Below are 13091 nucleotides of genomic sequence, written 5' to 3'. Positions count from 1 at the left end.
GACTAGAAAAGTAGGAAGAAGAATTGAGCAAAAGGAAGGAACGAAAAATAAAGAGGACAAACATTGGCAGTGTGATTATGTGTTACTCCTGTAATTCATTTATGAATGCCCCCCCCCCCCTCCTCCAATCAAAATACGTTGGCATCAACCTGATTGAAATGTTCAGTGGGATATCGTTATTTTATTTATTTATTATTTATTTATTTGTTTTTAGTACAGAGAGGTTCCTGCAGACAAATCCGTTTCTTTTCACCCTACATTTATATAGATATTCGATTTTGAACCAAAGGAAAAACGAATGTTGATAACCTAGATATGTAGCAGGTAAATTTTATTCACTAATGGACATTAAAATAAATCTATTGAAAATACTTTGACACATGCAAGACTCCTCAAACTCTTTTGATTTTAAAAAATAATTTAATTTCAAATAATTCCAAGTGATGCTAATTACAATTCGTTTGGGACAGAATTAAGAGACTTATTAAGGATCCATTTCCGAGAAAAGAAGTATCGATGGCGTTTAGGGTCTTCTGCTTGCATCGCGTTGGATTTCGTCTCTGACGAAGCACTGCTTTGTAAACGTATGGGGGTATTGTTCATTTCTTTCTTTGGGTGATCTTTGTTCCATGGCGGTGGTATGCAACACAGTATATCATCAGTGGGATGACAAGAAGTATAGTACAGTGCCATAAAGAGGAGTCCTACGAAAAATCCACCCCAGACAAAACCAAGAGCTGGAATCGCATATATCTTTTCCCTTGACTCCTGCTTCTGATACCACAAAACAAGTAAAATGGTGTTCTCAATGAATATCACACCGTAAAAGGCAAGTGCTCTGTATCTAGTGTGTCCCTCCTTCATGTTGAAAAAGCAGAAGATGTGGATGATTCCGACCACTGCATCGAAAGGTATCTCATCCCACGTGGCGTCGTGGAATTCTGTCTTTTGCCATATCAGCCAGGCTGTCATTCCAATCCAGTGTACGGCAACAACAACGAATAACCGCCACTCGTAGATTGATGCAAAGAGCGCCATGGCAATCACTCGGGCGGTGATGGTGAACAAACGCCAAAGAATACGAAATGTCACTCCGAGGTAAGATATGTTTAGTCTGTCTATCCGTGAAACTCGTAGAACCTTGTGGTAGCTTTCGAGAGAGAAAGCAAGTGAGCCTAAGGATACCACAGTAGAAACAGCTAAAAGAAATAAGATTTAAAGAATAATCGTATAATCCCACCAAGTCATCTGCATATGCTTGAACAGCGAGCCAACTATTGCAATGAGGACGGATTCAACAACGAATTAAATCTATTGAAAAATGCCCATAAAACCATAATGAACAGCTTAGAGGTCTTTGTCGAAAATAGGTGAACCCGGACAGCAGGGTTTTTTTTTATATACAACGGCTGAAATAATATCCGTAAAAACGACTTACATATCAAAGAATTCAAAAACTTGTTCATTCTTGGCATGAGAAAAAAATCAATGATGAATTAGTCAATTTCAGGTCTTGAAAATAACGATTCCCATTTGTCAGCACGGAATTTGTCTTTTAACCATCATGCTTAATTAAATTTGTCACCGACTAGAAACTATTCAAGATTCATGTGAATGTGTACTTATTCGTCTGGTATCGGGCTCTTATGATAAGTAGAGTAAATATGAAGTTTTCGCTCCATGACGCACGGCAAATTCAAGAACACAGAAATTGTATTGCCAAATGCCCTTCATAATATTGAACAAAATTCAAGAACACAGAAATTGGATTGTCAAATGCCCTTCATAATATTGAACAACCAAGAGGTCTTTGTCGAAAATTGTTAAATCAAAACAGCAGTTTTATCCTCGACTCAAGAAAAACGACGCATTTGCAACTTTTCGGCAGCTCCGAAAATTGGGACAAAACTGTTGCTCCAGTTCACCAACTATCGACAAAGCCCTTCCAGGTGTTCATTGCTATTTGACGGGCATTTTTAACACAATTATTGTGTTATTGAATCCTTCATGCGTCGCATAGCAAAACTCCCTATCAAAGAGTGCAAAGGTGAAGAACTATGATACTTACCTGTCAGCCAGTGAAATTCTTCGCTCTCTAACATGATGTAGACTTGCAGAACTAGTTGAGGAGCCGATTCCATGAAAGCTTCTAGAAGACGTAACATACTTATATCGCGATACTCATAAATCATCATGTTGTAATATTTGATCTCCCGACGACTCCTCAGTCCATACTTGACAGTGCGCCAGTATCTGCATTGAAATTTGGTTGAATTGATAGGATGTTTAGACTAAAGGCTATCGATGGATATTGGGTTCGACTGGTTGAACAAAGGAAGACGATAACTTGGGATACATTTAATTTGGGTTTTTTTTCTCAACGTTTGAATACTGTAAATGTGTTTTTTTTTTCAACATTTTAATCCCGTTCACTTCAAAATTTAAGTTGAGAATAAACGATTATTGGAAAAGTTCTATAGATCTAAAATTAAACACTTTCCATGTTTACAAACTGGTCTACTCTTTGAACCCTGGAAAGAGGCTTGGAATGAATAATTTCATTAATCAATCCAGTTAATAAATTATTGAAAATGATAAATAAAAAGAGCCCGATTTCGTTTTCATAATAAGTATTCTTTGGTTATAAATGAATGACAGAATTTGTACTGTCTGACTATCAATCAAAAAATTGAAGTGACTTCATATTTTGTATAATACCTCTTGATGGCTCCGAGTTGCAGTGCATGTGTTATTAACCACTGGCACCGCGCCCGTAGCTGCCTCTTCAAAGCTTTGGGTTCATCTTTCTCGTTCTCTCTCGTATCTAGAACGAACCATCGTAAGCTAAAGTACTGCAAGACCAAGGACGGCACAAACACAAAGACAAACGTCATGGAGCCCCATAAAATATCGCCTCGTCTGAAATACTGGACTCCAACAACGATATCAGTGACGAGATCCGCTATGTACAGCGCCATGCCAACAATGAAGAACAACGCGTCGATGAGGGTGAAGTTCCCTTCGTCGTCAAACACTCCGTAAAAGTTGTTCTTTTCAGTTTTCTCCTGACTGATGTCCAAAACGGGGATAATTTTGCTGTCTTCTCCATCACCATGCTCCTCGGTTGACATGGTTTTGCAGCAATATTCGAAGATGTAGAAAGCCAGCAATAACACAAGTTGATATTACTGACATTCGTAGCTGGCTGTTTGAACTGCCCTAACTTGATTCACTACACGCCCCGCTTATTTCTTCCCGATTCGCAATGCGATTGTGATTCAGGAGAAGAGCAATATTTACACCATCTTTGAAAGTAGGCTTACGGTCCAAAGTCCACAATCGAGAAAACACAGCGATATCATTTAAATATTGGTTTTGATATTAATGTACATACTCTGGAAAAGCAAACAAATTCATCAGGTGTAGTAGATTTGCAAGTTCGTTTAGAATGTGAAGGTCAGAGCGGGGTCAACATAATTTAGTGCCGCTTTCCAGGTCTTTCTGCATTCAGATTATGTGTATCAACTCTATTTTCGGCATGACATTGCCTCATAATAATTTGGCGCCGCTTCCAGGTCTATCTGCAATCTGATTATGTGTATCAACTCTATTTTCGGCATGACATTGCCTCCTTAAAAAGCCACGTGATATCGCAACACTATCCTCACATCGTTTATTTGGTCTCAAAGTTTCTCGAGACTTCAAAGAAATAAGTCATAAAATTTTGTGGCGCTATCTTTGTGCGTTCCGAGAAAATCACGCGACGCGTTTCCCGGGCGCGTTTCAGGCATGATTCCCCCAGTCCTTATATGGTTAATAAGCTTCAAGCTTAATTAGTAATGTGGCAGAGATCCGACCCCTCGCTGCCATTTGATGCAGATTGTTCACTTGACAACACACTCGATATTGTGAAGAGAGAAACAGTTTTCATTTTTAGACTAAAAAGGTCATTCTTTATTTTGATATTACAGATGAATCGCTAGCATTCTAGGTCACACCTAAACATCCGCGGGGATGGTTAGATCACTGCAAAGACCCCTGGCCATGATGGTACTTTTATAACGCCACCTTGCCATATGTCAGAAGAGTGTCTTTCCCGAAGGAAACCTCATATATCAAGTTTCTGTTTGTTGTTAATCCTATTTCGTCAGAGACAGATCAATACCGGAGCGTGGTTTGAGAGTGGGTTTCCTACGAAAAGACTAGGTCAATATGCAGACCTATGAAAGGTTCGTATCTTGACTTGTAGCATTCAGTTTGTCATATCTTAGGGTGAATTCGACGCCGCCACCTGTAGGAGAAGAGGTACCGGTATCTGTCGTCTCCAGATAATGTCTCTGTCGAAGTCACTGTTCTTCCCACGTTGGACAGGGAATGTGGGTTTGCTATGTGTATACCATCAACCACTATGCTTCCGTCCGTTTCGTCCCCTGCACCTCTCTGCACATCAGCATCACTCACCTCACCTCTCTGCGCATTGGGGACATATGCGGAGGTGCCTTTGCACAGGCAGATGTGAATCTTCTCTGGATGGAAGCAGTAGTAATAGAGCAACATGAAGAAGATACCGACGAAGAAGCCGCCCCAAACGAATACCAACGCCGGTAAGCCGTACCTTTCCTCCTGGGAGTCCGTCTCGGCATACCAGAATCCAAACATTACGGTATTCTCAATGAACACAATAACGTAAAAGATGATGGCTCTGTATCTCGTCGGGCCTTCTTTCATATTAAAGAAACAGAAGATATGGACAATTCCTATGACTGCATCAAAGGGAATCTCATCGTATTTCGATTCGTGAAATGATGTATCTTGCCATATCAGCCACGCGGTCATCACTGCCCAGTGAGCTGCGGCTAGCACAAATACCCACCACTCGTAGATTGAGCCAAACAGTGCCATTGCAAGAACTCGTGAAGTGATGGTGAAGAGGCGCCATACTATAAGTAGCACCACGTGACCGTAAGAAAGCTTCCCTTTGTGGGCCTGTGGATCGCTGTACTCGAGATTGTCTCGTAAGGCTTTCTGGTATATTCCAAGGGAAAAGCAAAGGGAGAGTAGAGACACAATGGCTGATGTAGCTGGAATACGAAAAAAATACGGGAAAATAGTGGTCACGTTTTCATGGCGGACCTGCTTACATAGGTCAACGTAGATGAAAATGCAACCCGTCATTGCTTGACATTCCTCAGTTTATCTGATGAGCTTAATCGTCCGTAATTGTCCGAACGTTTGTTCTATTTCAAATTTTACGTTCTCATCATTTAATTTCAACAAAGAAAATAAGCTACATACAAATCCACAGTTTCAATCCAATTTCAACTTTGATATTTTATATATAATGGCTTATTCACATTTAGCTAAATGTTAGAAGCTACTTAGGATTTGTCAACCTGATCTTAAACATCACAGATAAAGATCTCCAGATCCAACAGAAAGTGCCGAGGGGGTTTCCAAAATTATCATTATAGTATTTAAAGGTCAAGTCCAGTCCTCAGAAAAATGTTGATTTGAATCAATAGAGAAAAATCAAACAAGCACAATGCTGAAAATTTCATCAAAATCGGATGTAAAATATTAAAGAAAGTTATGACATTTAAAAGTTTCGTTTATTTTTAACAAAAGAGTTATATGAACGAGCCAGTTACATCCAAATGAGAGAGTCAATGATGTCACTCACTCACTATTTCTTTTGTTTTTTTATTGTTTGAATTATACAATACTGCAAATTTTTCAAATTTGATGATTAGGACCTCCTTGCCTGAAGCACAAAATGTTAAAAATAATCGAATTCCACGTGTTCAGAGGAATGAATCTTCATTTCACATGACAATGATGAGAAAATCAAAATATTTCATATTTCATATAATAAAATACAAAAGAAATAGTGAGTGAGTGCTGTCATCAGTTCCCCATTTGCATACCGACCGAGATGTGCATATATAACTGTTTTGTGAAATGAACCGAAACTTTAAAATGTCATAACTTTCTTATTTTTACATCCGATTTTGATGAAATTTTCAATGTTATACTTGTTGAATTTTTCTCTTTTTATTCAAACCAAGTTTTTGTTGCGGTGGACTTGTCCTTTAAAAAACATGTGATTTAAGAGTTAAAACACACACACACAAAATGTCATCTCAGTAAAGCCCACGATAAATATAAGGATTTTTTCCCCTTAATCCAGTAAATGTCATTAAATAGTGAAGAAGCTAAAATTCAGTCTTTCGACAATTTAATCTTTCACATTTAGCATTAAAAATGCATCCCTGTGTGATCGTTTATCAACAGAAGTGCGTCTCTTTATGAAAGGAACAAAATGCTCTAATAAAGTGCAAGCGGAAAAGTAGGCCAGGGCTCCGTAACACAAAGGTTTGCGATTAATCGCAATTTATTTATATGCAAGAACCGCACTAATTGGTCCCTGGTCAGTATTTCAAAACTAATGCGCGTGTAACATTGATATTGATTGGTCAGTTCATTTAGCGATTGATCGCTAATCTATGTGTTACGGAGCCAAGGTTAGGTTATTAAACCTCGGCCATGCTTTTACATGATTCATTTTGTGGGTACCTCTTAGCATCGACTTCTTTATCAGACTCGAAGACAGTTTTTTGTGGGGGGATAAATCAAGTCGAGTTGGTTCTACATAGTTTGTTCCCCCCACCTATTACTATTAAATCTATGAAATATTTTTTTTTCTCACCAGTAAGCCAGTATAGCTCCTGTTCCTCCACCATGATGTAAACTTGTAGGACAAGCTGAGGAGCCGATTCCATGAAGGATTCCAGAAGACGCAGCATGGTGACGTCATGACGCTCACTAATCATCCGACGGTAGTATTTGGCGTCTGTTCGACTACGCATGCCGAACTTGCAAACACTACAGTATCTGAAACAAGCAAATTCACCTTATTAACAAGTGGAATGCCTCTGGCCGTCTCACCTGCATCATGCAGTTCAATAGCAGCAGTGCTGACTTTGAAAACTACTCTATAACTCGCACAAGATGTTCAGTGATACATGGGTACTCTTATGTCCACTTTTTTATGAACTAGACCAATAAACTTACAGAGATATGGTTATTCAACAAAAAAAACCAACATGGCCAAAGTTCATTGACCTTACATGACCTTTGACCTTGATCATGTGACTTGAAACTCGCACAAGATGTTCAGTGATACTTGATTACTCTTATGTCCAAGATTCATGAATCAGATCCAAAGTTATGATGGTAATTCAACAGATACACCCAATTCGGCCAAAGTTCATTGACCTTTGACCTTGGTCATGTGACCTGAAATGCGCACAGGATGTTCAGTGATACTTGATTACTCTAATGTCCAAGTTTAACGAACTAGACCAATAAACTTTCAAAGTTATGATGGTAATTCAACAGATACCCCCAATTCGGCCAAAGTTCATTGACCCTAAATGACCTTTGACCTTAATCATGAGACCTGAAACTTGCACAAAATGTTCAGTGATGCTTGATTACTATTATGTTCATGTTTCATGAATCAGATCCATAAACTTTTAAAGTTATGATGGGAATTCAACAGATACCCCCAATTCGGCCAAAGTTCATTGACCCTAAATGACCTTTGACCTTGGTCATGTGACATGAAACTCACGCAGGATGTTCAGTGATAATTGATTAACCTTATGTCCAAGTTTCATGAACTAGGTCCATATATTTTCTAAGTTATGATGTCATTTCAAAAACTTAACCTCAGGTTAAGATTTGATGTTGACGCCGCCGCCGCCGTCGGAAAAGCGGCGCCTATAGTCTCACTCTGCTATGCAGGTGAGACAAAAATCACTTATAATTTGATAGACATCATTTTAGGCAATTTGATGGTGACAGACTGGTTCGGTATTGACCAGATATCGGTATTCCAATATCTTGTGAATGTTATTGTAATAAGGATCACAGCACTATTTCCCTGCGAGTTTCGTCTACTATTTAATTGACAACGCCATTTCTTTATATTACTAAAAGTATACTTACAGACCTTTCGTTTAAGCGGATTTTTTTTGTAACAAAATCATGATGTTCTTTTTTATTTTGAGAAAGTAAAATTCCGACGAACATGACAAAGCAGTCATTAGGGGAGAATGTTTCAGTAAAAAAATAACAATCTTGGTTCTCGGTGATCATTGATAGTAAAGATAGTACGTTTTACCTTATGATGGCTGCGAGCTGTAAGACATGAGTCAGTAGCCACTCAAACCAGGCCCAAAGCTTTCCTAAGGACGAATTTGATTTGTACTTTGTGTCGTCATCAAGATCTAAGATGAACCATCGAAAGCTAAAGTACTGCAAGACCAATGACGGCACCAACACAAAGACAAAAGTCATGACACTCCACAGTATATCGCCTTGCCGCAAGTACTGCACACCAACAAGAATATCAGTTACCAGGTCCGCAATATACAGGGATATCCCAACGAAGACAAAAGTGGCGTCAATATTTGAGAAACGTCCCATGTTCGGTCTGGATTCGACAGGAGGCGAAGGCTGCGTTTCGTTTGCAATGCCAATAGCTACATGATCTTCTTGGTTATTCTGAGACTCTTCCTGATTGTCTCCTTGGAACCTTATGCTTTCTTCGGTCTGTACTTGCTCTTGGTTAATGTCACATCTACGTTCGATAGATATTGGGTTCCCTGTTGAGTCATTGATAGTAGTACTAATACCAGGATCATCTTGATTTCGTGGAAAGTGTTTCTCGTCATGAAGTTGCAGACTCTTTGGTGGTGAACACTGAGGTTGGACGTTGTCGTGTTCAGCTTTGCAAGGATGCGTTGCTAGTTCCGGCGAGGTTGGAAGGCTGTCCATATAAACACTACCATGACTTCGTTCATCTCCATTCGATTCCTGTTTACCTTCCTTGACGACGACTGATGCCATTTTGCAACGGTTCAGCTAGACTCTAAGGGCATATGTTAGGTCGATGAATGTGGATCAATTTCCGCCAGACTGAATAATAACTGGCATGGTTACCTTATACCTTTCAAGTGAATATCGTGTGTAAAAATTGTTGTAATCTATGCGTACATAACAACGGTGACGGAGCTAGATACTGTACTGGTATATCGACAACATTAAACTTTTATTCCTGTTCATGCATGAATGGAAGTGACAAAAGGTAGAATTGAAATACAACTTTGTTCTTGTTTTAATGGTTCCAATGTGTAAAGTCGTCCAAGCGAATTACCCTCGCTTGGAAGTCCAAAGTTCACATTTCCATTTCAATAATAAATGAGGAGTATATGTCATTGAAACTTTCTGAAAAGGGGGAGAACAAAATGTGAAATACAAACGAACTTCATGTTTGGCAGGCTAAAACAGTCATCTAAACTCTGTGTAAATGCAAATCTGTCCAAAAATTATCACACTCTGGATTTTTACCGGTTCTATACAAACGACTGAGCAATCGGTAGATAAGATTGAGGTGATAAATAAAGCTTACTCTTTTTTTCATTATCATTGCATTATTGATACTATTAGTTTTATTATCAATTATCACTTTACTTAATGTCATCTTCATCATTCTTACACACAGGAAAAGGCAATAAACAAAGAAGAACATGACAACAAAATATTTCCGTAACAAATCTGTCTTCTAGTTGGCATCAAACATTACAATCTTTATTAAAATACTATTGCATGCATTCATAATCATTATCTTGTGTATGTACATTACTTATTTCTTTGTATAGTAAAATCACGAACCCATTCATGTTACAAGTGTAAAGAATTCCACAAAACTATACTTCATCATTCTTTATTTTCTCAAGTACTACATAGCAGATATAATCCTGAGATTGTTCTTTCTAAACTCTGTTGATCAATGTTGTTGCTCTGTGCACGACTATTTCCAGTGTATTTCGCATTCATTCTTAGAATAAGTCAATCCGGTTCCAGAAATCTGTCACTACTGATTGTACAATGACCAGCTATACAAAGCAATCACTATATTAATTAATATCAGTATAGTTATTATCATTTTAACTATTACTATTAGTATCATTATCATCATCATTAATAAGACATGATCCACAGGGCAGATCTTCATGTAAGAAATCATCATTTATCTATGAACTACATGTATATACCAATTTATTATTCAAAATACATATATATCTACATGTATATATTCAGAACAAATTAACACACACTCATGCAGACTAAGAATGTAATTTGTAGCCAAACTTGGAGCAACCTAAAAAAATAGCAATACAAATGAATAAAAAGACATCTGACAATATCAACAAAATTTATTAAAATATAAGTGAATATACAGTTTGTAATGACCAAATAAACGTGCATATACATTTATTGATAATGGAAAAAGAAAATCATAATGATGGCAAATTTTCACAGCAAGTGTTCCCTCAAATAACGAGATGTCCTGTTTGGTCACATCACACTAGATATACACATTTTTTTTAATATTATGACAGTTCGCAATCAAATCCAACTTTATTATTCCTTACATATCATAATTAGGGATGTTTCATTAAGCTGCTTATTAAGTTACATATTTTATAACATCTGGAAGATGATTTTGGTGCTAAAATTATACTTTCAATCTCTTTTACATTTAATTCATATTATTCACAGGAATTTGATGCTGAAAAGTTTATCATTTGTTAACATTTTGATATGATTACCCTTACAAATTTAGTCACAGTAAAAAGTTTAACCCTAAATCTCCTGGGGTATTTTGATTCTTCTCATTCTTCGCATTATGCCCCCCCCTTAAGATCTCAGCTGCAGATTGCGCGATCACAACAAAAATTGGCATGATGGTAGAGAATGACTTAATCTACGCAGATGCATTGGTAAATTTCTCTGAATTCATATATTTCTATTTGATATAAATTAATTATGCTAATTTATTCAGGAAATCACACTTTTTGCTCTGATTCACTAAATAAAGCTCCTAGAATGTTATTTTTTGGTGAAAATATTATTTATCTTTGTTTTCTTACTTTTTATTTATTTCTTTTTTCGATGTAAATCGTTCCAGACTTAATTCTGATCATAAACAAGGCAAAATTAATTAAGTTTAATCAGTAAAAGTAGAAATAATGATACATTTAGGAATTTTGGCTAAATACACAATTTGCATTGGATTTGTACATGAAATCATGTTTATGAGCACTTTTGGGTCTGACATGCACTTACATAATGTTGCATGATGCCATAACCACGTACCCGGGCGTCAAAAATTTGGTCACAAAATTTGCACAAGACTTGAAAGTAAAAAGTCAGTACATCACGAAAATTGTTGACGGGGGCCCCTCCGGGAGAATCAGGGTTAAACACTAGAGAAAATTGAGATGTGTCAGCTTGTGCAAAACATTCAGCAGTTGGTTGTCAAGTCTGGATAATATATATATAATTCAAGACCCCCCCCCATTCTAGCGAGGAAATAGAGTACATGGTACATCATAATCAAAATTTTCATGTACAACTAAACATAATAAATAACAAACAAGTTGGCAATATTTCCATGACTTCGCCAGGCACCATATTAATCATTAAAGCTGGAATGCAAAAGTATGTGGAAGTAACAATTGGAGTCATAATTTATATTTTTCACCTTTTCAATTCAGCAACATCAATTGATTGTAATTGTGGCTAGACTGTACTGAAAATGCTTGGTCCACTTCTTTAATTGATTGATTTTTTTTGTCCACCTTTGACAGTAATCAGTGAATCAGGTACTATTCTTTCTTTGTAGTCTACATTTGTCCATATAGGTATATACAGTAGTATACCCAAGGAACACAACATTCCTACTTCATTCACAAATTAAAAAAAATTATATCTATGTTATCGTATATTTTACTACAAATGTATAAATTCATGCTTACAGTAACTTGAAGAAAGAGTTAAAATGGATAGAAATTTTAAGACATATTAAAATAAATTTTACAATCCGAAGTTTTCCTTACATTTTGACAGTACCTATTTTGTCCAAAATAATTGACAATTATGAAAACCTTAATCTACTGCATGTGCATGGATTAACATTGGATTCATTTTACATTCATCTTGTAATTTGTTACTTATGGACAGTACATGTTACATAACCTTGCATAATAGAGGCAACATTGCAGCTTCCTAGCTCTATCTCTTTCCTGTTCAATGTTGTTGTTTTTTTAAGCATAATTTCACAATACATGCATCATGCATGTACATGTACGTGTAGCCTTTTGCTTTGACTGATTCAACAATCAATTGACAAATTATACAAAATGTCATTTAGTATAACAAATCTAATTTGTTTTTTGTATAAATAGTAAATAATTGGACGTGTTATAAAAAAAGCCTCTCTAGTTTTAAACATCTTACAAGTACCTAAAGATTGAAATGTACTGAATTAGAAAACCCCCCCCCCAAAAAAAAAAAAAAAATGTTAATAATAATAATAATAAAAACAAAAAATGCAAAATAACATGAAATAACATGAATAAAAATGAAAAATACATAAAAAGAATAATCTCATTAAATAAATAAAATATAAATACAAATAAATGAACAATAAAAAGAAATTTAAAAACACATATGAAAAATAATTATTGGAAGTTCTTTGATGAGGCACAACAAAGTACATGTACATATACCCATTTATGAATATACATGTACTTTTTTTTCAAAGATATATTTATGAACTTTTCATCTTTTTATACTTGGAAGGTGTTCAGAATACCTTCTTCCTATTAGCAAACTACTTGAGTATACCATATACATGTAAATTTAAGATACACATCTAAATATAATAATACGCTAAAGATCAGCTGAGCAATGAAATATATATAGCACACCAAGAAATATAATAGATATACATTCATGTAGTTGATAGTTAGAATAATCACTGTACATGTAGTGATGAATCAAATCGCCATTTGATAGTCTGGCCATGAACAAGTACATACGCACTGAACGTGTGCATCCTTTCCCCCAAAATAACGTGATTGCAGATAAACGATGATAAATCATTATAATTACAGAATTTCATTTCTTATGCCATATGCGTCATGCCTCTACTGACCTACATGTAATCCAGTGGATAC

The 13091-nt window shown here is 36.4% G+C and overlaps 2 protein-coding genes across 2 annotated transcripts; both read right to left on the bottom strand.

Moving 5' to 3' along the window:
• Nucleotides 1-224: 224 nt before the first annotated feature.
• On the bottom strand, nucleotides 225-3137 carry LOC121431429 (XK-related protein 6-like). The gene is made up of 3 exons (XM_041628998.1): nucleotides 2719-3137; nucleotides 2069-2253; nucleotides 225-1199 (listed from the first exon to the last, which is right to left on the bottom strand). Exons 1-3 carry the CDS (start codon nucleotides 3129-3131, stop codon nucleotides 451-453), a joined length of 1347 nt encoding a protein of 448 aa, XP_041484932.1. The 5' UTR covers nucleotides 3132-3137; the 3' UTR covers nucleotides 225-450.
• Nucleotides 3138-4236: 1099 nt separating this feature from the next.
• Nucleotides 4237-9474, bottom strand: LOC121431430 (XK-related protein 4-like). The gene is made up of 3 exons (XM_041629000.1): nucleotides 8186-9474; nucleotides 6707-6891; nucleotides 4237-5081 (listed from the first exon to the last, which is right to left on the bottom strand). Exons 1-3 carry the CDS (start codon nucleotides 8911-8913, stop codon nucleotides 4261-4263), a joined length of 1734 nt encoding a protein of 577 aa, XP_041484934.1. The 5' UTR covers nucleotides 8914-9474; the 3' UTR covers nucleotides 4237-4260.
• Nucleotides 9475-13091: the final 3617 nt, after the last annotated feature.

Source organism: Lytechinus variegatus, chromosome 17 (assembly GCF_018143015.1).
Source record: "Lytechinus variegatus isolate NC3 chromosome 17, Lvar_3.0, whole genome shotgun sequence".
Lineage (NCBI taxonomy): Eukaryota > Metazoa > Echinodermata > Echinoidea > Temnopleuroida > Toxopneustidae > Lytechinus > Lytechinus variegatus.
This window is presented reverse-complemented; position numbering and strand designations above follow the sequence as displayed.